Source organism: Malus sylvestris, chromosome 13, assembly GCF_916048215.2.
Source record: "Malus sylvestris chromosome 13, drMalSylv7.2, whole genome shotgun sequence".
Taxonomy (NCBI): Eukaryota; Viridiplantae; Streptophyta; class Magnoliopsida; order Rosales; family Rosaceae; genus Malus; species Malus sylvestris.
In genome coordinates this window covers 1,977,913-2,001,447 of record NC_062272.1, presented here as the reverse complement: position 1 = coordinate 2,001,447, position 23,535 = coordinate 1,977,913, and the positions used below count along the sequence as shown (strand labels likewise).

The 23,535-nt window shown below is 38.9% G+C and overlaps 4 protein-coding genes and 1 pseudogene across 7 annotated transcripts in view; 3 read left to right on the top strand and 2 right to left on the bottom strand.

Annotated features, from left to right (window-relative positions):
• Positions 1 to 7,877, bottom strand: part of LOC126596502 (protein DETOXIFICATION 12-like) — a 28,185-nt gene extending 20,308 nt beyond the window's left edge. The window contains exons 1-7 of one of the 4 annotated variants that reach the window (XM_050263111.1): positions 7,343 to 7,851; positions 5,317 to 5,861; positions 5,104 to 5,190; positions 4,958 to 5,014; positions 4,787 to 4,878; positions 4,341 to 4,546; positions 3,717 to 4,004 (exon numbers count right to left, since the gene is read on the bottom strand). In XM_050263111.1, the coding sequence (XP_050119068.1) occupies positions 3,918 to 4,004; positions 4,341 to 4,546; positions 4,787 to 4,878; positions 4,958 to 5,014; positions 5,104 to 5,190; positions 5,317 to 5,861; positions 7,343 to 7,594 (1,326 nt within the window). In that variant the 5' untranslated portion in view covers positions 7,595 to 7,851 and the 3' untranslated portion in view covers positions 3,717 to 3,917. Of the gene's footprint in view, positions 1 to 3,716; positions 4,005 to 4,340; positions 4,547 to 4,639; positions 4,879 to 4,957; positions 5,015 to 5,103; positions 5,191 to 5,316; positions 5,862 to 7,342 lie in introns of those variants that run through there. The other 3 variants (XM_050263105.1, XM_050263108.1, XM_050263106.1) reach the window with 3 other exon arrangements.
• A 644-nt stretch (positions 7,878 to 8,521) lies between these two features.
• LOC126596737 (protein DETOXIFICATION 17-like) lies at positions 8,522 to 12,623 on the top strand (annotated as a pseudogene).
• Positions 12,624 to 12,820: 197 nt separating this feature from the next.
• On the bottom strand, positions 12,821 to 14,358 carry LOC126595748 (probable histone chaperone ASF1A). The gene is made up of 3 exons (XM_050262051.1): positions 14,056 to 14,358; positions 13,666 to 13,781; positions 12,821 to 13,547 (listed from the first exon to the last, which is right to left on the bottom strand). Exons 1-3 carry the CDS (start codon positions 14,162 to 14,164, stop codon positions 13,152 to 13,154), a joined length of 621 nt encoding a protein of 206 aa, XP_050118008.1. The 5' UTR covers positions 14,165 to 14,358; the 3' UTR covers positions 12,821 to 13,151.
• Positions 14,359 to 16,591: 2,233 nt separating this feature from the next.
• Positions 16,592 to 20,379, top strand: LOC126595888 (ATP synthase subunit beta, mitochondrial-like). Its single transcript, XM_050262281.1, has 9 exons — positions 16,592 to 17,173; positions 17,712 to 17,787; positions 17,911 to 17,999; positions 18,137 to 18,254; positions 18,350 to 18,453; positions 18,559 to 18,717; positions 18,818 to 19,042; positions 19,128 to 19,439; positions 19,950 to 20,379. Exons 1-9 carry the CDS (start codon positions 16,688 to 16,690, stop codon positions 20,061 to 20,063), a joined length of 1,683 nt encoding a protein of 560 aa, XP_050118238.1. The 5' UTR covers positions 16,592 to 16,687; the 3' UTR covers positions 20,064 to 20,379.
• A 398-nt stretch (positions 20,380 to 20,777) lies between these two features.
• On the top strand, positions 20,778 to 23,527 carry LOC126595891 (fruit protein pKIWI502-like). The gene is made up of 5 exons (XM_050262287.1): positions 20,778 to 21,477; positions 21,591 to 21,690; positions 21,784 to 21,879; positions 21,962 to 22,042; positions 23,291 to 23,527. The coding sequence occupies exons 1-5, from the start codon at positions 20,930 to 20,932 to the stop codon at positions 23,351 to 23,353; spliced, it is 888 nt and encodes a 295-aa protein (XP_050118244.1). The 5' UTR covers positions 20,778 to 20,929; the 3' UTR covers positions 23,354 to 23,527.
• Positions 23,528 to 23,535: the final 8 nt, after the last annotated feature.

Here is a 23,535-nt window from a genome sequence, read left to right as displayed (position 1 = left end):
GTTGATATAGTAGAAGTGATGTTTCTATTAAGCATGTGAATTGGATCATTTATTATGGATAAATTGCAAAACAAAACTAACTCAACAGAGTTTTTGTCAACTTTACGCATTTTATAAAATTGCTGATTCATCACAACTCAGTTGCTCTTTCTTGCCAGATATTGCAATAGACTTGCCGTGTACATTCTGATACAGATTTTGAGCAGCAAATGCAATGCTATCAAGAGATTCAGGACACCATGTTACATTTCAAAACGTCTATCTCACTTTATCGTAGTCAAGATTGAATGCCACAAGCCTATATGTATCAACCATATTCGAATGTGTTATTACAAAAAAATTCGGTGTCAAAAGTTCTCAAAAATTGAAATATACTTCATTATTCTTTGTTTACAAGAGGGAAGTCCTCTCTTATAGAGGGCCAAAAACTAGTACTAACAAGTGGACAAGCCAAATGATGATTACATGAGGAAAACACCGAAGAGGAAAATAAGGAGAAAAGGAAAGCAAAGCAAAGTAATGATAGCTAGCTATAAAGTAAAGTAATGATGACTAGCTATAAAGTAAAGTAAAGATGACTAGTTAGAGGAATAATTACAAATCTATTGTCTATACCAATAATGTTTAGCAGCTATTTTTGACACTCCCCCTCAAGTTGGTGCATAGATGTCATGGATGCCCAACTTGCTTAGTGAGTTATGAAATACTGAACTTGTGACTGCTTCGGTGAGCATGTGTGCTAATTGATCTTCAGATTTAACGAATGGAACTTCAATAAGTCTTGCCTCAATTTTTTCTTTAATAAAATGTCTATCCACATCCACTTGTTTGGTTTGATCAAGTTGAACCAGATTGTGAGCAATGTCAATTGCAGCCTTGTTGTCACAATGTAGACGCATAGCATGCTTAGGCCTAAATCCCAAATCTATCAGTAAATTCTTCACCCAAAGCAGTTCACATACTCCATGTGCCATGCTCCGATATTCTGCTTCAGCACTTGATCTAGCAACAACCTTTTGTTTCTTACTACGCCTCCTCCAACAATAACAAAGTATCCTGATGTTGATCGTCTATTAGTTACATCACCAGCCCAATCAGCATCAGTGTAGCCTTTAACGTCTAAATGATCATGTTTTGAAAACATTAATCATTTCCCAGGAGCTGACTTTAAATACCTCAAGATACGGTTTACAGCATCCATGTGTGTTTCACTTGGTGCATGCATAAACTGGCTTACCATGCTGACTGCATATGCTATATTTGGTCTAGTATGTGCAAGATATATTAGCTTACCCACAATTCGTTGATATCTCTCTTTGTTGGTAGGTATCTGATCAGGATATTCACCAAGTTTGTGATTCAGCTCAATTGGGGTATTTGCTGGTTTGCATGCTAGCATCCCAGTTTCCGTCAAAATATCAAGAACATATTTCCGTTGTGATAGAAATATTCCTTATTGTGAGCGAGCCACCTCAATGCCTAAGAAATACTTTAAAGCACCGAGATCTTTCATCTCAAATTCACTTGCTAGATACTTTTGCAATGCTGCCTTCTCTTCTGGATCATTTCCTGTAACCACCATGTCATCTACATATACAATAAAAGCAGTGATTTTACCTTTCTTATGCTTTAAGAAAAGAGTATGATCTGAGTTACTTTGTTTGTATCCAAAAAATTTCATCGATTTGGTAAATCTCCCAAACCAAGCTCTTGGTGATTGCTTTAAATCATACAACGACTTTTTTAGTTTACAAACGTTGTTGGTCTGATTGGGATCCAGCTTGCATCCTGGAGGAAGCTCCATATAAACTTCTTCTTCTAAATATCCATGCAGGAAAGCATTTTTGACATCGAATTGTTGCAAAGGCCAATCAAGGTTTGCTGCTAGGGATAAGAGTACACGAATAGTGCTTATCTTAGCTACATGGGCAAAAGTCTCTCCGTAGTCAATGACATATGTCTGCGTGTAGCCTTTTGCCACTAACCTTGCTTTGTATCGCTCAATAGTGACATCTGCATTGAATTTTACTGTGTATATCCACCTGCAACCAACTGATTTCTTCCCCTTAGGTAGGTTAGTTAACTCCCCAGTGAAATTTTTCTGGAGTGCCTCCATTTCTTCATTCATTGCACGAGTCCACCTAGGATCTTTCATAGCATCCTCTACCCTACAAGGAATAGATACAGTGAATAATTGATTTACAAATGCCTCACATGATGTAGATAGCCTATAAAGGGACACATGGTTAGCAATTGGGTATTTAACCTTGGCTCTAGGATCAGGATCATATAACTGTTTAGGAATCCCTCGAGATTTTCGAGAGGGAAGTTGATAATTAGTGGACTCAATTTGACTTGACTCAGGTACGATCTCAATATAATTAGATTGATCAGTTACTTGTTGATTGTGTTCAGGGGCTGATTGATCATGTGGTACTATCGAAGAAGGCAATCTCAAGCCATCTGGACTTAATGTTGCTAGATGTACTTCTGTGTCTGATATTGGAGTCGATGATTCTGTTTCTGCATGTATTGTTTAATTACAGTCGTCTGCCAACTTATCAACATTTATCTCAGTTTCTGAAATTTCTGCAACAATTTTAATGTTGCTAATGTCTTGGGTATCCTCTTCAAACATACTATTCTCCTCCTGAAGGGGATACTCAATGTCTCCCTTTGAAAAATATGTTTTTCCTTCTTGAAACTGGACATCTGCAGCGATGTATAGAGTTTGGGTAGGAGGATGAAAACATTTGTATCCCTTTTTTGTATCAGAATAACCTAAGAATACACACCAGATGGCACATGGATCAAACTTCCCCAGTTGATGTGGATAAACCTGTACATAAGCCACACAACCAAAGACACGTGGTTCTAAGTTTGGGATAGATGGAATGGTGAGAAGGTGGTTAAGTGTTTGGAATGGTGTTTGATATTGGAGAGTACTGGATGGTGTTCAATTTATGAGATATGTTGTAGAACACAGTGCCTCCCCCCAAAACTTATAATGCATATTGGCACCATATAAAGATGCACGAACCACTTCTAAGAGATGTCGATTCTTCCTCTCTGCTACACTGTTTTGTTGAAATGTATAGGCACATGTGGTTTGATGAACAATACCATGCTCTTGCAAGTAGTTATGCAGAACATGATTGACATATTCTCCTCCATTATCAGACCTGAGTGTCTGAATTTTCTTATCAAACTGAGTTGCAACATATTGATGAAAAATATTGAACTTGGTAGGAACTTCACTCTTGTGCTTCATTGGAAACACCCAGGTCATTCTAGTACAGTCATCTATAAATGTCACAAACCATCTAAATCTAGAAGTGGTAAGAATTCTGGTAGGACCCCAAACATCAGAATGAACGACCATGAATGGCACAAACCTTTTATTTAATCTTAATGGATAGGAAACACGATGACTTTTGGCCAAAATACAAATTTCACAATGGAAATCAGATTCTTTGAATTGGGAAAGTTCAGGGAATAAAAGTTTAGGATAACCAAATGAGGGATGTCCTAATCGCTTGTGCCATAACCAAATTTTCTTCATTCGGGTTGATTCGTCTCTACTTACATGATGCACTTGACTCAATCTATTGCTGCATTATTCCGTTAAGTCCAAATAATATAGTTTGCCCCTTCTAGTACCATAGCCAAATGATGATTACATGAGGAAAACACCGAAGAGGAAAATAAGGAGAAAATGAAAGCAAATCAAAGTAATGATGGCTAGCTATAAAGCAAAGTAATGATGGCTAGTTATAAAGTAAAATAATGATGGCTAGCTAGAGGAATAATTACAAGTCTATTGTCTATACCAATAATGTCTAACCGCTATTGTTGACAAAAGTATGGATCAAGCTAATACTTCTTCCTTAATCCCGCGATAGAGAGAATTGTGCTCGTCAAAACTCATTACTCTCTGCCTTTTCACACAAGCCATTGACTTGTTGGGGCCTTCCCTCAAATATCCTCTCCCTTGCCTTACTTGCCTGAAACATCAAAAGACCAACATCAAAATCCTCTCGGAGGCCATGTTTAACCAAACGTTGTGTCTGCGGATGGCTGGCAACTCCCATTAGTTTTGGATAGGTGCTCTGTTTAAGTGCCAAGAAGAAACAAGGAAATACCAAAGCAGTGGGGAGTTTGAAGAAAAAGAACACATCTTGAGACAGTTTAAGAGAATGGATTAGAATGGTGGTCATAAGATACGAAATGTTCTTCGTCTTCCCTCCCAGATTCTTGGCAACCAAACAGAAAATAGTGGAATAGTCGAAGCAACTGGAGAAGATTAACTTTATAAAGAGAGTTAAGGTTGAGAAACAGACCTGCTTTTCCCAATTTGTACAACTTGTTACTAAAGAGAGCATCATGGTTTGCACAAAAGCACCGACTTGTATTCCAATCCAAAGGCCCCTTCCTCTCAGTTGTACCCAGAAAGCCAATGTGGCTGCAACTGGAATCCCACAAAGATAAAACGCTCCGAGGTTTATGTAAGCCCCTATATGCTGCCACCCAGTTCCTCTAGCAATACCTGATTTAACCATTCACAAAACACATAACATTAGACTGAAACATGAAAGAACTCAAATATTTACTGCTAACAGGAGAAGATAAAGAAATAAACCCGAAAGGACCCCTTGAAAACTGTCTAGGGTAACAGACAGGCAAACTAGAGGAGCCATGGTTGTGACGTAATCGATGACTTCTTTCTCATTGCTAAAAGTGTAACCAAATACATTGCGGCAGGCAAAGAGGGTCGTGGTTATTATACTTGTCTCTGCGACTGCAAGAAACATTGCAGCAAAAGTAGCTATTCGAGCACCTTGTGGGTTACCAGCTCCTAGTTCATTTGAAACTCTAGTACTGCACAATAAGCAAAGAAAGAAAAAGATAAGCTGATGGTGTAAATGTAATCTGACGGTATAAATGTGCATGAACATACCTTGCTGCAGCACCAAACCCATATGGTATTGCATATAGTGTAGAAATCGTCTGCAGACTGTCCAGAACAATCAGTTGAGAATAATCACATATTTTCTACATGGTCATCAAATTGACAAACTGATTTTTATTATACAGAATATATACCATACAGAGAGAACTGAAGTTTCAAGAGCCGGATTTGGTAAAAGTCCAGACAGCAAAATAAGCAGCTCAAATGACCACCACTCAAGGCTGCAACCATCAACGAAAATCAATGGATAAAAAAGAAAAGAATTGACGTTGGAAAGAACACATTGTAAGAATCAAGCATAGTAAAACGTCTTCTTGAGACTAGAATGCAAGGAAGAAATTGACTACCATATCATTATTGCAGAAGGGATGGCAAAGCGGAAGAACTCTCCGATTCCATGGAAGATCTCCAGAGAAATTGGAACTCGGGTTTTGGAACAAGCATCAGAAAACTTCATGTACAATGCAAGTAGAATCACATTCACCCAATATGAAATACTGATTGCTAATGCTCCTCCAAGGTTGTTCAGTCCAGACTTGAATACTAGAAGCCAACACAGAGGAATATGGAACAGAAGGGTCGCACACGAGCTTATGAGCATAGGAATTACTAAACTTTGTGTCTGAAAGTATCTAATGAGTGGCTGAAGAGTGGCATAAGCGAAAAGTGCGGGAAGAAGCCAGATTGTGAACTTGCCGGCTTCACGAGAAATTACAGGGTCTTGACCCATGAAAATCAGTAACTTCTCCATATAAATCCATATCAAAGATAAAGGAAGGCAGACCAAGTTGAGAGAAAATATAGCAGTGTAAGTTTGGAGTCCAAGTTTCTGATATTGTTCTGCTCCATATGCTTGACCACACAGAGTCTCCAACGCACTGGCCATTCCCAACTGTTCAAACAGCAAGTTACAAAATCCACTTAGTTATTAGACACAAATCTATATAAAACCGAGTACATGATCAACCCTTTACCAATGCACGGCTAATGGTTTCAATCTTGCATTAATACACTGAAACTTGTCATCTACGCCGAAATTCGTACTTAATCATCATCAATTTGGTGCTTATAAGATTATCTTTAAGTAGTTTCATGATATACATCATAGCATCCTCACATCTTTAGTGTTTTTACAAACCGACTGTGCACACAGATTCAACTTCTACATGGTTTGTGGACAATGTTTATACAAGAAACTACGATGCATGGACACGGACACAGTTATGGAGATACAACACGACATGGGAATACTAGGGTAGGCCGTCGTGTCCAAGCATAGTAGACAGGAAACATTTTAGTGGATAAAATATTTATGAGAAGACATTAATATGAATGTGCAACTATTGTCCTGCAGTGCCGGTGAATATTAGCAAAAGATGCCCCAGCAACACTCGCATTAATTTATATAACCCATGATTAGCCGGCCCCATGATTGATGGCAAAGTGCTAATGAACCACTTGTGATTAATTAATCAATAAAACCTGGAATCTTTGGCCAAAGCGAAAGAAACCAAATATATTACAGCCAAAAACGTCATACACGTCAACCGGTGGAGAGATTTTTCAGTATGATCGAAACACAAGATGGTGATATATTTGTGTTAAAAAGTTAATAACTTAAATATTAAAATTTTCTACCACTTATATAAAAACACGTGGTGTACCACTCGTGTTCCAGTCACAATAAAAAATTTCTCCAACCGGTAAGTCTCTTCGTGCTCTGTGACTCTGTCTCTTGTCTCTTTGATACCCGGTGCGTTATTCATTTCAACACGTCTTTGATTATGTAGTTATAGAATCCGAAATGCAGTCTTGGGTGTCGTATTAGTATTCATCAGATAGTATCAGACCAAGTGATAAAAACTAGCCAGATGCAAATGCTACTGGGTAAAGATTAGAGCCAAAATTCAAGGACAATCATGCAATAAGAAGGATAATCTACAATGGTGGTGTAGAATATGGCAGACGTCTGTTAGGCCAGTTGATTATGGTCTTTCTGCACCCGAGTTCGAGTCTTTCTGCACCCGAGTTCGAGTCTCGTGCCCGTCGCGAGCCGTCGACCGTCAAGGTCGTCGGTCTCGTGCGGCGCCGGCGTCGAAGAGGAATGAGAGGTCGCATTTGGTGCGATGGCAAGTGCCTTCGCCCATAAGCGGTAGGTCTCGGGTTCGAGACTTGGGAGCAGCCTCTCCATAAATGGGGATAAGGCTAGCCGACATTCACCTCTCCCAGACCCTGCGTAAAGCGGGAGTCTTGTGCACTGGGTACGACCTTTAGAATAACGCAGTTTGGAAAACAATGCAATCTTGATTCATAAGCAACAAAAACAGTTGGACGTTAATTCCAAAAGATACAAAGGAAGAAAGAAAGACTTACGAAAAGACTGAAGCCGGTGACGCCGGAGAGGGAGATGGCGATAGCGGTGCTGGAGAGAGCGAGCTCGCCCAGGTGGCCGACCATCATCATCGAAATGACCTGCAACAAGTACTGAGATAAAACCACGGCAACCATGGGACCCGCTATGCATCCCAACCTCTTCACTTCTTCGAAGAAAGAACTCCACGTCAGAATACTAGTGTTACTTCTTCTTTCTTCTCCGTATTTCGGTAACAGCAAGCTCTCTTCCATGGCGGAGTCTGCAGCGGAAGCGTGGAGCTGGATCGTCGGGGGCCGCCTGCCTCACTAGCCGGTGAGACGTTTTGACTTTGGAGGTTTGGATTGGAACGTAGAAGACGGAGGGAGAAAGTTATGAGATTTCACGGAAATTGACCAAAAGTTCACATTTTTATATGACTCTGCGTATATACAGCCAATATGACAGCAGGAAAAACAGAGTGGTTTTGTGAATCCTTATCTTATTTGCTTGGCCACCAAAGAGGCAAAGATTAGGGTTTAAATACAACAAAAAAGAAGAAGAAGAAGATATTACACACAAAAACGAACTTGATATATGTCTACTTTTTTACATAATATATTATGAATAGTTCAGTTTATTAAATTTAGTCTATCCATTGAATTTAGTATTATTTTATTATCAATAATTATCTCTATACTAATAAGTTTTAGAGCTGGTTTGAGATGGTGGTGTTTAAAAAAAAAAAAGTTTATTAAAAATCTAGAACATCAAATATGTTTAGTAAAACAAAAAAAAAAAGTGTGTTTTATAAAAATTGTTGTCAATGACATTAAAAAAGCATAAGCATGGTCTAGCTTCTAAAAAAATGTTTTTTTTCCAAAGCAATCGGTGCTCATTTAATAAAATTTTGAAATGACAAGTACACCCTCAAACACTCAGACACAGTTTTTTTTGGTTAAAACACTTTTACATAAAAAAGTTACCAAACACGACTTTATTCTCACATAACAGCATAAGCAGTGTTTTTTAAGAAGCACACAAAAAATTAAATTTCTTCCTAATTATCTCTTTAATTATTATTTCTTATTTATTTTTCTTTTTGTTATTTCTTGCTCTAAACCCCATTCATATCTTGCTTACAAATATAATATAGATTCAAATATATGTTACTTAACCACGACCTGGTGGCCCAATGGTAAATGACGGATTACGAGGTTTCCTTAAAACTAAAAACTGGAGGTCTCAGGTCTGAAAGTCGATGCTGGTGTGGAAGCTAGACTTGTGGCCAGAGGAAGGCTAAAATGTCTCTATGAATCTTCTCGACCCCTGGAAGGGTTGTGAGGCCCCCGGAAAGGTTGTAAGTCTTCCTGGCCCCTTGAAGAGGTGGATAACTGTGGCTTGCCACCAGTTATCTCCCTTAAAAAAATGTGTTACTTAAGTCGTATGTTTTGCAGATGGATTTATGTTTGAATATTAATTTTTTATTAGAAGATATTAAGCTGATTTTTTAAAATTAAAAGATGCATGAAGTTAGAAAATTTTAATTTCTCTCTAATATTTAAAAAAATATAAAATGAGCACAAAAGAAATCAAAGTGGAGAAAAGATAATACTAGACCTAATCATGTTGATTTTTTTGGACCCAGATTTAAATTTACGCCGCATTGAAAAAGAGCAGGCAGGCAGCAGTCACGAATGGCTCTTGACAGCGGCGGTAACTGGAGAACCAGACGACTAGAAAACGACGCCGGAAATCAATGACGCACGTATAGGACGCTGCCATCGTAGGAACATTGCTTTCGCGTTCTCAATTCGAGACAGGGGCTGTCTGCATTACTATGTTCATTGTGGTTGAAACCAGTTTTGAAAAAAAATGTTACTTTTTGTTCTGATAAAAGACTGATAACGTCGGATTGGTTCATTTTTCTCGGGATGTTATGAACGTTGAATTGCTTTTTATGTTTGGTGTGTTTATGGCAGACTTGCAGTGGTGGGGGTGGAGGGTCGGGGGTTGGGGGCAGTGGGGGCGATGGAAGTAGGGATGAAGTGGTCCGACGGCCATTGTGTCCGGAAAATATACATGTAAATGTCTTTTGAGGACCATTTGAATGTTTAATACGGATATTTTTTGTCCCTACTAATATTTGATGTAACGTATATCAAGCATATGTCGATAAATTACATCAATGTTGACAAATTATTTCTGTATCACTCATCTTGCTTTTAAAAGTTTGGCATATCCAGAAATCATGTTTTTACCAAACTTGAAAAAACAGCAATTTTAAAAATGCTGCTTCTGTGGGCCAATCGTCATTCACCAATAAAAATGACATATTATGACAGATAAATTAACAAGTGACGATAAAAGTTTTGGAAGTTGTTCTATCGTATTGTACCTCATATTTTATGTATTGTTTGATATTTTCTCTATTTTTTATTATTTCTGGATGGATTCTCCTGTGATTATCTATAAACAAATACAATAGGATTCAAGTGGCAAAGTTGATAATTTTTGTGAAAGAAGTCCTCTAATTCCAAACCATCAAGAATTTGATGATGAAGCAAATATCATCTCAGAAAACAATTTGTAGAGGTGGGGATGTTATTGAAGAAGCAAAATTGCAGCCATGGCTGGCAGGGCCTGTGAATATTGAAGTAAGCCTGTTGCAGTAAAGCTTACAAGTCACATCAGTCATGTTTGTCGGCCAATATCTTGGAGAGTTGGCTCTTTCCAGGATCCATGGCCACTTCCTTTGCTAATGTCACTGGATTCATAGTATTTGGTCAGTTGGGTTTCTCTTCCGCACCACTTGTTCATACTTTGTCCTGCTTTTTGTCTAATTGGTTGACGGAAACTTATGAAACTCTAATTAGATGGTTGACGGAAATTTATGTAAGCCATTATGTTTAGGATGATAATACACAACAAGTTTCTTTCAATACTTTTATTTTTAAGGGCCCGTTTAAAAATATTTCTAAAAAAAAAAAAACACTTCTGCTGATAATTTTCAAGTGTTTATGTAGAAAGCACTACAAAATACTTGATGAAAATATAAGTGATTCATGGTACATTTAAAACATACGAGCACTTTAAATTTTTATGTTAAACATGATCAGAAACGCTTTTAATTATCTGAAACCGACATTAATTATTCCAAACACTTCCAAACAAACTCTAAATATTGTTCACTAACATTATCAGTTGTGGTAGGAATGAAACTGATAAAGTAATTCTTATTCTAAATAAATTTTCTCGCATTTTTTAAATTTGATAATTTTCATTCAATTTCAATAAAAAATATCACACATGTCTCACAGTTGGGAATGGGAAGTGCATTAGAAACCCTAATTGGGCAAGCCTATGGAGCCAAACAGTACCACATGCTTGGAGTCCACATGCAAAGAGCAATGTAAACATTATTAGCAGTAAGCATTCCCTTAGCTCTCATCTGGTTTTACACAAGCACCATTCTCATGGCTCCTGGCCAAAACCACGAGATGTCCGCCGAAGCAGGAACCTTCAACAGGTGGATAATTCTGTTCGCCTTCAGCCTCCTCCAATGCCTCAACAGATTTTTTACAGACGCAAAACAATGTGTTTCCAATGATGATCAGCTCTGGAGTCAGAGCTTTTCTTCACATTAGTGTTTGTTGGACCCTGTGTTTTAAATTTGGACTAGGAAACAATGGTGCGGCGTTGGCAATTAGCATTTCGAATTGAGTTAACTTCTTGTTGTTGGCAAGTTACGCGCAATTATCATCCCCCTGTCAAACTTGCCATTCCATCAGCTGTAAGAATATGGTAAGTTTCTTCTTCTCCATGTGACTTGTTCTCTTCTTTGAGGATACATATATATGCAGCAGAACTGTTGGATCATGTTTTTTATTTGAATCAGCACTAACTATACTCTTTCGAATTGCAGCTTCGAATATTCGTACTTCGAAATGGTTGTTCTATTATCCGTCTTCTGCCGAACCCAAAGCTAGAAACATCTGTGTTATCAGTTGAATGGTTTATATGATATCAGTTGGCCTTGGCAGTCTTGAAATTATGACTTCGCGGCCTAAAAAAAAAAAAAAATTGGCTTTACGGAATGCACTTTTAAATAGAACTAGTTCCAAACGAGCTCAAAATAATTATGAAAAAAAAAAAATCTGACTCTACATTGTTGTCATACAATGAAATCGGCAAATATGCACTATCAGCAGCAGACTCCAATTAAACTACCACGAGAACACTAAGCGACTCTCAAAAGTAGGGCTTTTTATAGACTCTGTCATCTCATGTTTTTAACATAATATTTTATAATGTTAAGATCAGAATTGACGTTAAACTCTAAAAAGTGACAGATGGTCTATGAAGAGTCTTTAGCATTTCTCAACTAGCATTGCTTTATATAATCAGCGATCGGCCCCATGATTGGTGTGCCAAAGTGCTAATCAAATACAACCTTAAACCTTTGGGCAAAACCAAAGGCAATTAAAAAAATTAATAAAGCACATAGCTAAAACGCCCAAAATCTGTGGGCCTAGACATTAAAGAAAAAAAAAAGAAAAACGTTGACTATCAATTTATTTTGCCTCATGGGCCACTAGTCAGCACTGTTCTAAAAATTCTTGCCTAGCACCTAAGTAGGTGGTCATCGGTCCGATTAATACCTAGACATTTGAAAATTTAGAAATGACGCCTAGACCGCCTTGACACATGCTTAGCTCGTCCAGACCCACCTAGACATCCGTCTAGGTTGAGACTCACTTAGACATAAAATAGATAACTTTCATTTTGCATTATTTTTTTTTAATAAATTGTAAGAGACTTGTTGAATACTTAAATGAACACACATTATATGCTTGTTCCTCATGTTTTCATTATGTTTCAATGCTTCATAATATACATCATTCTATTTTATAATTTATGATGTAATTATATATATTTGAAGTATAAACAGACATTTATTTAATCAAAATATAACATATTTACTTAAATATACCTAGGTGCTAGGTTCCAGCCCGCCGTCCGACTAGTGTCTAGCGTCTTTTAGAATTTGATCAGCCATTTAAGTTTAAATTTGTGTGTATAGGGCCTTGGATGGGAATCATTTGTGGACTTGTTGTTCAACTAACAGCACTTGTGGTGGTAAACTTGCGCACTGATTGGAATAAAGGGGTAAGTTCAGGACACTCCCTTCGTTTCACCGTGCTAATACATTTTGTCCGTGTTTAATACAGATCCCCATTTCAGGCAGCGAAGGCTGCCAATTGTGTTCGGAATACCAAGCCAGCCATCGACAGTGCGACATAGGTAATTTTACGAGGCAGATCAAAACAACTATTTTCTTCTGTTTTCGATGGAAATGTATTGTCATGAAAGAAAAAAAACAATTAGAAAACCAGTTAGAAAGGAAAGAACTTCATTTGTGGAGTTGTAATGACACTCAGCAAAGTCCAATGACAAGCGAAGCCCTACACAAGTTTTTCTTGTTTCGTGGATTCCTGGACTTGAAATAATTGCATTTGATTTTCCTATTTAACATCCAAAGAACACAATGTGTAGAACTGCACTACAAATCTGAATTTCGAAACTCTTGAGTTTCGATTACAAGACAATCATACGAGACACATAGAAATCGTTTAGCCTCCATGCACCACATGTTATCACACCAAAAATAAAATGGTGACACAAAACATGCAATAACACTGGTGTATATGGTACAATTTGTTTCAAAAAATTGGGGTTGTTTAAAATTTAGCATAGTTATGTCAACTGAAATGCTCGCCGGACCCAAATTTCTCGTAGCAACGTGGAGATCATGAAGCCAATTCAACTTTACTACTGCACACAGACAGATGGTACAGGTGAGGCGGGTGGTTCTTCTCCCTTGATGTTTTCTCCAGCTGCACAATCGGGAGAAGGAAGGGGCTGCTTTGTTTCAGTTACGTGATCAGGTGAATGTGGGGGCTGCTGCTCCGCGTTCTCACCGTTCTCGGGATGAAAATTAATAGGGAACTTTGTGACCCTCGGCTTGTCCGCTAAAATGTTTCTCTGAACCCTATCAACCAACACCTTAGAGGGAGGTTCCTCCCTCAGCTGCTCATCATCATAATCATTGTTCACATAGTACCCCACTCTAACAAACTCCTGCCCCAGATAAGAACATGTCAATAGCAGTACCGTGACACCGATGATATCTTCCTCGCGTATTTTTGATGGATCTGGAGGGTCTGCCTGCCATGAGACCAAGACATGTACACGCACACACATAAACAGAAAGGATTTGGTTTCACATCGATTTTGGATCCCGAAACAAACTCAAGAACTCGGAACAAGGAATCGAGGTAATTACCTGAAAGACGAAACGGTAGTTGCCAACATTGACAGGACCAACAAGCACACTCTCCAACATTTGGTCATAAGTTTCGTCTTCAGCAGATCCCACATATATCAGCTTCCATTCCAAGTCTGTAATAAATTGGATAGTATCACATGCCAAAATCAGTGACGTTGCAAATAAAATTAGGGTAATTAATCAGTAAATTAATGATTATAATCACTAATCTATGGGTTAGATCTACTAACTTCAGGTCTACTTTTCGGTCAGTCCTTTAATTTGGGCAAATTATGTTAAGAACCCTAGCTAAATCTCAAGCAAAACAAAACCCAATAAAATTTCCTATAAATTCAGCTAATGCATTAAAAAAATTAAACTGAAGAATCATGGGTTCGATAAAATTACCGTCTTTGAGGGGAGTCAAGCACTCGTACGAGATTTCAAACTGAAAAGGGCTGAGGAAAGCGGCCGGATTGTCCAAAACGGCGACGTTCGTAAGGTTGACGGCACTCATATTCTCGGAGCGAATTAAGACTCCGTTGCTTCCTTGAATGGACCAATCCTAGCCGTCGATTGGATATCCTAAATCCAAAATTAAACGACCCTATGACGGATTTTGGGCGATGGCGATGAGCCGGGGGCCTGGCGGCGGAAGGAGGAGAAGGGAAAGAAGGAGGAGGCGGAGATTGTGAGATGTGAAGAATTGAGAATTGGCATTTCGCATTTTCCAGTAAACATACTTTAGTACAGGACTTTGGCGGGAAAATTGGCACAGGACTTTGGCGGGAGTTTTCAACTTTGTCAGGATTTTTGCCGATTCGGAATTTGGGATGTGGGGTCATTGTTCGGGCCTCAGTTTACCCGGCCCGTTAAGCTTTTTACCTGACTACGAGCCCAAATCCACCAGTGGGTCGTGTGGACCACGTATCGAGTATCGGTCCAAGTTGAATTTGGATTTATCGGGTAAAATTATTTGGACCTATACTCTATACATGGACCGGCTCAAATATGAGGGGAAAATTTAGCATTAACATTGAATTATAGCTCATCTATTCTAAATTAAAATTAATTAACCTTGTTCTGAATATTGTCTCTCCGTCCTTAGATTTGTCAACTATTCTGTCAAATTGAGGTTTAATTTTGTGTAATATAATCTTTTAAGCTCATTATATCTTTGTTAAGTTTCAATTTCTCGTAATTTTTTCTTACAGCTCAAATTAACAAAATTTCAAGTATTGGTCAATTATTTTTGCAAATATATATTATTTGTTGACATAAAATGACTTAATAGTTATGTGTATAGCACGTCAGGAAATTAAATTGTGATAAAATTGAACATGAGGATATAAGTGCTTTTAAAATGACTGAAATAACTTTTAGAGAATATGTTTTGGAGTTCTAAAAGCACTTAAAGTGGTTCCTGAAAACTTTAGCTTTTCAATGATTTATTTGCATTTTTTACTAAAGATTGGTTCCAAAAACGCTTTCAATTATTTTAAAAGTATTTCCAAATGAGCTCATAATATTTATTGACATAAAATACTCTAATAGTTGGTTATGTGCATTGCACATTAGGAAATTAAGCTGTGACAAAATCGATCACGCGGATATAAGCACAACTTACAAAATTTTGAGGGCTTAAAATAAAATTGAATGTTCACTGGACAAAGTAGACGCAATGTCCAGAGTTTAAGGAGCATTGCTAAAATTTAGTCTCTCGACTCTTACTCATGTATGACCTTAAATTAAAAATGGTGAAATTGCTATTAAACTGCATTACTATTGTAATTACATTAAATTTCGAACTTGTGACTTGTTTTAATATTAAGAAGACAAATATCACTAGACTAAAAACTAATCGGTTAACTTTTATAGTTCAAATTACGTTATTTCGACTTTTCATATTTCAACTTAATATTCACTTTTTCTTCAATATTATTTTTCAAATGAGAGAAAACAATTGTGTCAAGGAAAATCTAAAAACATTTTATTTTTTTAACAAACGATATTATTTACCCTAAAGGGAGGATGTGAGCTTAACCTCTAAATGGGCTAGTAATAATGTGGTTCAAATTCGCCTTTGGCGAAAAACCTAATACCTCTCACTTATAGGTGAATATGAATACCACTAGACCATAATACTAAGTTGCAAATCTAAAAACATGTTTTGACTTCTTGTTTGTTACCTAGTTTATTGGAAATGTGGAATCACCGTATGAGAGGGCACACAAAGCTCATAAGATTAATAAAATTAATAAATTAAATACTAAAAATAGGAGTAAATTGTAGCAATGGTCCCTCAACTTTAATCAAATTTGAGCAATGGTTCCTTAACTAAAAATTCATTACCATTGGTTCCTCAACTTATCAAAATGTGTAGCCATAGTCATTTTCATCAACTTCGTCAAAATTTTGTCAAAATGAGTTATGTTGAAATGATCATTGCTACAATTAGGGTCTCCTAACACATCAAAATGTGTAGCTATTGTCATTTTCGTCAACTTCGTTAGAATTTTGTCAAAACGAATTATGTTGGAATGACCATTACTATAATTGAGTTAAATTTGATGGATCATTGCTCGAATTGGGTTAAAGTTGAGGGACAATTTCTCTAGTTGGATTAAAGTTGAGGGACCAATGATAATGAATTTTTAGTTGAGGGATCATAGCTGCATATTTTGATGAGCTGAGAGACTAATGGTAATGAATTTTTAGTTAAAATACCATTGTTCTAATTGAGTTAAAGTTAAGAGAGTATTGCTACAATTTACCAAAAAAAAAGAAGAAAAAAAAAAAAAAAGTGAAACATTAGGGAGTGTTTGGCAACGATCCTTTAGCCTCTCCACCACCCATCCTTGCGGAGAATTGCCGAAAAGGTCAAAAGTTAACGAAAAACAAAATTGAAAAAAAAAAAAAATGATATTCCAATTTTGGGGCTGAGCGGTCTGTACATATAGCATTGGCACCTCGACTCAACAAACCCTAGTCTTTTCTTCCACACTCTCTCTCTGCTTTCTCCATCTGAATCCCCAACAAAATGGCCTCGCGAAGGCTTTTATCCTCTCTCGCCCGGTCCTCCGTCCGCCGGGCGCCGTCCAAATCTTCGATCTCAACGCCTAACCCGAGGGTCGCATCCCCATCTCCATCTTCCCGATCCGCTTCTCCCTGCGGCTATCTCCTCAACCGCGTCGCTCAGTACGCGACCGCCGCCGCCGCCGAGCCCCAGACGGTTTCAGCGTCTCCGAAGAGCAAGGATTCCGGGAAGGGAAAAATCACCGACGAATTCACCGGGAAGGGCTCGATCGGGCAGGTGTGCCAGGTGATCGGAGCCGTCGTCGATGTGAGGTTCGAGGAGGGGCTTCCCCCGATCTTGACCGCGCTTGAGGTGCTGGACAACTCGATCCGATTGGTGCTCGAGGTGGCTCAGCACTTGGGTGAGAGCATGGTCAGGACCATTGCTATGGATGGGACTGAGGGGCTTGTGAGAGGACAGCGCGTGCTCAACACGGGTTCTCCGATCACTGTAAGCTATATTTTCTTGTTATCCGGTCTGGGCTTCCTGATTTGATGAGAAGTGTTAGGGTTTTAGTGTTCGATGGTAAAGTGTTGACTTTGGTGATTGTATTGATAGAACTGAGATGGGTTTTGATTGATTTGTGAATTGGCGTTGGGGTTTTCAGATCTGGGTGTTACTACTGTTGGTTGATTTATGGTACACATTTTTGTAGTGTAATTGTCGTTGATTGATTTACACTTAGGGATTCTGCTGTTTAAAGCTTTGATCATTACTCAGGTACCTTTCAGGGTTCAAAACTTCAAGTAGTGCATTCAGTGTTAGCCATTAGAATTACACGCGTCCTCAACTACTAGATTTTCTTCAGATTTTATGTGGACAAATTGTGATATTTTCGTTGGAGTTTTCCTATTTATCCATTTTAGTTTTTATCATTTAGCATTCTGTTTTGGTGTTGTTAATGTGCTTATTGTTTTGGTGTTGATTATAGTGTTTACATTTTCCTTGGATTCTGACTTGGATTTTGGTTTTTATTTGCTATTTTTAGGTTCCTGTTGGAAGGGCTACCCTTGGTCGTATCATGAACGTCATTGGAGAGCCCATTGACCATAGAGGCGATATCAGTAAGAAATTTATAAACCTTAAAATAAATAATCACTTCATGGTGTTGTGTGCATATTCTGTTGCAATATGTTAATGCATTGCACTCAAGCCTTCTGACAATTTCTGTATGAACGCTCCAACAGGCACCGATCACTTTCTGCCCATTCACAGAGAAGCTCCTGCCTTTGTTGAGCAAGCAACTGAGCAGCAGATCCTTTGTACTGGAATCAAGGTATTAGCATGAACCTTTACTGTCATATCTAATGTAATAGAATTCGATCCTCTTATTGCTTTGCTTCTCCACTGCCTTTGGATTATATGTGGTGCTGTGTATGTTTAGTATACTTATGTTATCTGCTTCATATACAGGTTGTCGACCTTCTTGCTCCCTACCAAAGAGGAGGAAAGATTGGGTTGTTCGGTGGTGCCGGTGTTGGAAAAACTGTGCTTATTATGGAACTTATCAACAACGTTGCTAAGGCTCACGGTCAGTTTTTTTTTTTTTTTTTAAAAGAGCTGCATGTTAATGAACTCGTTTGTTGTTTTTCCCGTTGGTTTACATATACTTGTTTCTTGGGTCAGGTGGTTTCTCTGTGTTTGCTGGTGTTGGAGAACGTACCCGCGAGGGTAATGACTTGTACAGGGAAATGATTGAGAGTGGTGTCATTAAGCTAGGTGAAAAGCAGGTAGAGACTGCATTCGCACACCACCCCATTTATATGCATTTGTTACTGTTACTGTTTTCTGGAGGTTGTTCCTTATTTGCTATTCTCCTTTTTTGTTTTTGTCAGGCTGACAGCAAATGTGCTCTAGTGTACGGCCAAATGAATGAGCCCCCTGGTGCTCGTGCTCGTGTTGGTTTGACTGGGCTCACTGTAGCTGAACACTTCCGTGATGCTGAAGGGCAAGATGTGCTTCTATTTATTGACAACATTTTCCGATTTACCCAAGTAAGAATTCTTGTTTGGGAACTATTGAAGATTATATGTCATCAGAGATTAGAGTTGCATATTATTAATGATCTATGTTTTTCTCTGATCCATCCTGCAGGCAAACTCAGAGGTGTCTGCTTTGCTTGGTCGTATCCCATCTGCTGTTGGATACCAACCTACTTTAGCTACTGATCTTGGAGGTCTTCAGGAGCGTATCACAACTACCAAGAAGGGTTCCATCACTTCTGTCCAAGCAATTTATGTGCCTGCTGATGACTTGACAGATCCTGCTCCTGCCACTACCTTTGCTCACTTGGATGCCACAACTGTGCTGTCACGACAGGTATGTTGCGTCTATATGGACTAATAGTAAAGCAATCTTGTGATGCCATCTTTTACTAACTTTGGTGACGTTTTGAATTTAACAGATCTCTGAGCTTGGTATCTACCCTGCTGTGGATCCTCTTGATTCAACGTCTCGTATGCTCTCCCCTCATATTTTGGGTGAGGAACACTACAACACTGCTCGTGGTGTCCAGAAGGTTCTTCAGAACTACAAGAATTTGCAAGATATTATTGCTATTTTGGGGATGGATGAGCTTAGTGAAGATGATAAGTTGACTGTTGCCCGTGCTCGTAAGATCTCACGGTTCTTGAGCCAGCCGTTCCATGTTGCAGAAGTTTTCACTGGTGCCCCTGGAAAATACGTGGAGTTGAAAGAAAGCATTACCTCCTTCCAGGTATCCCTCTTTCTATCCTTCACTCTCTCCAGTCTAGATGTCTCCATATTATCATCTCAATTACCTCATAGCCTGAAGCATATATATCTGATTCCGAAAATGTGTGCTAGTTTTTGTCCAATTTTTTGAAACCATGAATTTTACGAGCTAAATGCTTGAGTATTATTAACGTGAAAATTAACCTGAAAGAGTAGGTAAGGTTAATGAAATTCACCATGACAATAGACGGTTGTTTATCAAAATAATTTGTTATCTGGATAATCCTTTTAATCATGTCTAGAAAAAGTGATATATTCTTAGTTCTTTTGGTTCCATTCGTGATCAATTCGAAGTGGGGAATTTGCTTACACGAATGCTTCTATCTTCAATTTAGTTCTTCCTATGTCTTTTCATAAGTCATAACACACAAGTAATACCAACGCTTAAAAACAGTGGTTTTAGACTAATGATACAAGGACTCTTGTGGGCTCAAAATTCATATATTTGTTTTTTGTAATTTTGTTTCGACAGGGAGTGTTGGACGGAAAGTACGATGACCTTCCAGAACAGTCGTTCTACATGGTTGGAGGTATTGAGGAGGTCGTTGCCAAGGCAGAGAAGATTTCCAAGGAGTCTGCTGCTTAATCATCTTTTCTGTTGTTTTATCTTGATAACTGCGAAAACCCGAAATAATTTAGATGCCGCTGGCATTGCCAAGCAAACAGGATTTTCATTTTTGAGGCAAAACTGTATGAGCATTTCCCGTTTCAGATTCAAGCATTTTGCAGCAGGGTGTGAGAGAGAAATGGCGCCAATGAGCCTACCCCCTTTTTTTTCTTCTTGTTCAATAAGGGGAAGGAAAAGCAAGAGGACGACGCGTGTATATTGTTTTTTATTTTTGTTCCTTTTCAAATTTAAAACATTTGAATTTCGATGCAACTATGATTGTTTAAGTTATAAACCCCGTCTTTCGTGTTGATTACTTGAAAGTCGAATTTGCACGTCTTCATAATGTATGTCTTTGTGCTCGCACTTGTTCATTCTTGTTCGTTTGTGAAATGCTTTCAAATGAAAGATTATCGTGCGTTTAAGCGCAGCTCAAAGACACAAACTTGATGAATTTTAGGATCTGCGAAAATCACTTCCCTTCTCGACCTAGAATTGAAAAGAACAAAATAAATAATTAGCAATTCATTAAATCATGCCACGTGGACTTAGGACTATCCAATTATCGAGAAATTTTTAATTGTAACGGAAATACCATGAGTGGTGGAAAATTTTATTTTATTTTTTAAGTGGTTAACTTTTTTACCATTTATATAATAGCACGTGATGTATTACTTCGTGTTAGGCTCGCACTGAAAAATCTCTCCCAATTACCAGTCTAACCTCCTCGATCCCTTCCTCGAGTCTTCCAGACGGTTGACTCTTGATTCCTCACCAGCTTTGGCGCCGGCATTGTACGGACCCGGCCACACCATAAAATCCTCGCACACCCGAATCCCACAGCCATGTCACTTGCAATCTTCCAACCCGCATCGGTGCCCCTCCGCTCCCATGCGCACCTTAGCTCCTCCCTCCCTCCCATGTCTATCCTACGCCGCCTCAACCCCCACCACCTAAAACTTCGCCGCCACCGCTTCGCCAGCGTTGCGGCCGCCGTACGCCAAGACACCGCGCTCTGGACCCCGGCCCCTCTCTCCTTGATAGAACCGGCAGCAGAGTCGCTCTTCCACGTCCGCGTCGACCTGTCCGACGCCCCCGACCTCGCCTCGTCCCACACGCGAGCCGGCCAGTACCTCCAGCTTCGCGTCCCTGACGAATCGAAGCCCTCGTTTCTGGCCATCGCGTCGCCGCCATCGTTGGCGTCCGCAAAAGGCGTGTTTGAGTTTTTGGTGAAGAGCGTGGCAGGGTCCACCGCGGAGCTTCTGTGCAGGCTCAAGAGAGGGGACGTGGTGGAGCTCAGCCAGGTTATGGGGAAAGGCTTCGACATTGATCGGATCGAACCGCCGGAGAATTACCCTACGGTTCTCATATTCGCCACAGGATCTGGAATCAGGTTAGCAAAAAAAAAAAAAAAAATGGAATTTATTTGATTTCAGATGCATTGGACTTGGATTCTTCGAGTTTTTAAAAGCAATTTGGCATGACACAGCTCTTGAATATGTGCAGTCCAATCCGGTCTCTGATCGAATCGGGGTTTAGCGCCGATGAGAGATCCGCCGTGAAGCTATTTTATGGCGCTAGAAACCTTGACAGAATGGCGTATCAGGTACTTATAAACCATGAAATTCTGTTTATTTATTTATTTATTTTAATTTCCCCAATTCAATTTACGACTGTGATTACCTGTAATGTCTTACAGGATAGATTTAAGGACTGGGAATCTTCAGGTGTTGAGATTGTGCCGGTATTATCACAACCCCATGGCGGTTGGACGGGACAAAGTGGTTATGTGCAGGTAGACCTTCACCCCATGCACATTCATAGTGGTTCCGCTTCTAAGCACGGAATTAATGCTTTCTCTGGTTATACATTTTCAGGCTGCTTTTTCCAGAGCCAAGCAAATTTATAATCCTCTCTCCACAGCTGCTGTGTTATGCGGGCAGAAGCAAATGACTGAGGTATCCTTACTGTTCTCGTTCACATTTCTTAGTTTGCTTTTGTTACATTTGTTATCGTTATTATCGTTATATTTCAAAGTCGAACATGGGCTTGAAGATAGATATTGTTCTGTGAATATATAACTTTGAAGTCAGACAAGAACCGTTCTTGAGTCTTGATCTGCACCAGACAAGGTGCTACCATTGCCTTGTTTACTAGTTGAACCCACAGTTTAGGTGTAAATAATTTGTTGCAACACCACCAAATGTAGTCTTCCCCCCCCCCCGAGGCAAATTTTATTTGGCCTCTAGGGTTCCTCTTCAATAAGAATTTTGCTCTAGGGTTCTAACTTCTAGGTGCAAGTGGTAAAGAAATCTGAAAATGCGGCACGCTTTAATGGTCTTGGACCAAGCCATTTTACTTAAGGGGAAGGTTTCTGCAGTAGATGATGTTGAGGTCACTATCTATTAATGAACGTATGTGACACCTTTTTTTGTGTGAAAAGGGTGACGTATTCTTACTTGCGTGACGCGTTTTAACAAAGAAAAAAAAAATATGAGTTTGTCCTCAATCTTACTATATATCATCTGCTTAGAAGAATCTGTTGATTTGAAACCAATCTTGTCCTTAGTTTCTGTGGGATTGTTAACCTTCACTACATCCATACGAAGCCAATGCTTAAGATGGAATACTAACTCTATTAACATACCTCTGTTGACATTTCCATGATATTTTGCTTATCGAATGTCGCTTATTGCTATCATTTAAAACTTATCAAGTTCTCTTGGCATCTGCTAATTTTCTTGTCTATTGTTTCTTTACCCAATAAAGGTTCATCTTCCGGGCCGTAATAGTCCCTGTTTATGATATTAAATGGCCTGGTTGCTATGTGTTCAATTTTCCACCTACCTGGATTGGGATAGCTCTAATGGTTGATGTCCTTGGTGTTTGTAAGTTGCGTTATAACGAGTAGGGTTAGGTTGTTTCCACCTACCCAAAACGGCCTGCCTTTATCTGAGTTAGGCATACTGCATCAATCACCTAGTGAATTTTTGTACCTTGGTCAATTACACATAAAGAGGAGGGGAGAGAATCCTAGTCCAAAGAGAAATGTTGGATAAAAAGACTAACCCCAGCGAGTGAGGGGTCTCGTGTTTCAAATAAATGCTGCGTCATTTAGTTGTGATGTCTGTCCGTGTGGTAAATATTGAATGCTAACGATCATACTTCTACGCGGAGGTAACATTTTGAATTGTTTTTCTTTGCAGGAGGTTACCTCAATTCTTGTAGCAGACGGTGTATCAACTGAAAACATACTGAAGAATTTCTAACTAACCTATCATAGTAAAATTGTTGTATCGTTATTGAGTGACACTACCGATTTGTTCCCCACGGCTGAGGATAAATTTTCCCAGCTTGGAAAAAGGAAAATAAAAACAATTTTGGGAGATTCTGACTTGTAAGCATCTTATGCAATTTTGTATGTTAAATTTGGTTTGAGATCAGTCTCGTT

Coding starts and splice junctions, on each gene's coding strand:
- LOC126595748 (XM_050262051.1), bottom strand. CDS start 14,164: ATGAGTGCCGTCAACCTTACGAACGTCGCCGTTTTGGACAATCCGGCC. Junction 13,782..14,055: donor CTTGACTCCCCTCAAAGACG/GTAATTTTATCG, acceptor AATTTATTACAG/ACTTGGAATGGAAGCTGATA. Junction 13,548..13,665: donor ACTACCGTTTCGTCTTTCAG/GTAATTACCTCG, acceptor GTCTCATGGCAG/GCAGACCCTCCAGATCCATC.
- LOC126595891 (XM_050262287.1), top strand. CDS start 20,930: ATGTCACTTGCAATCTTCCAACCCGCATCGGTGCCCCTCCGCTCCCAT. Junction 21,880..21,961: donor GACAAAGTGGTTATGTGCAG/GTAGACCTTCAC, acceptor ATACATTTTCAG/GCTGCTTTTTCCAGAGCCAA. Junction 22,043..23,290: donor GGCAGAAGCAAATGACTGAG/GTATCCTTACTG, acceptor TTTTCTTTGCAG/GAGGTTACCTCAATTCTTGT.
- LOC126595888 (XM_050262281.1), top strand. CDS start 16,688: ATGGCCTCGCGAAGGCTTTTATCCTCTCTCGCCCGGTCCTCCGTCCGC. Junction 18,454..18,558: donor TTAAGCTAGGTGAAAAGCAG/GTAGAGACTGCA, acceptor TGTTTTTGTCAG/GCTGACAGCAAATGTGCTCT. Junction 19,440..19,949: donor AAAGCATTACCTCCTTCCAG/GTATCCCTCTTT, acceptor TTGTTTCGACAG/GGAGTGTTGGACGGAAAGTA.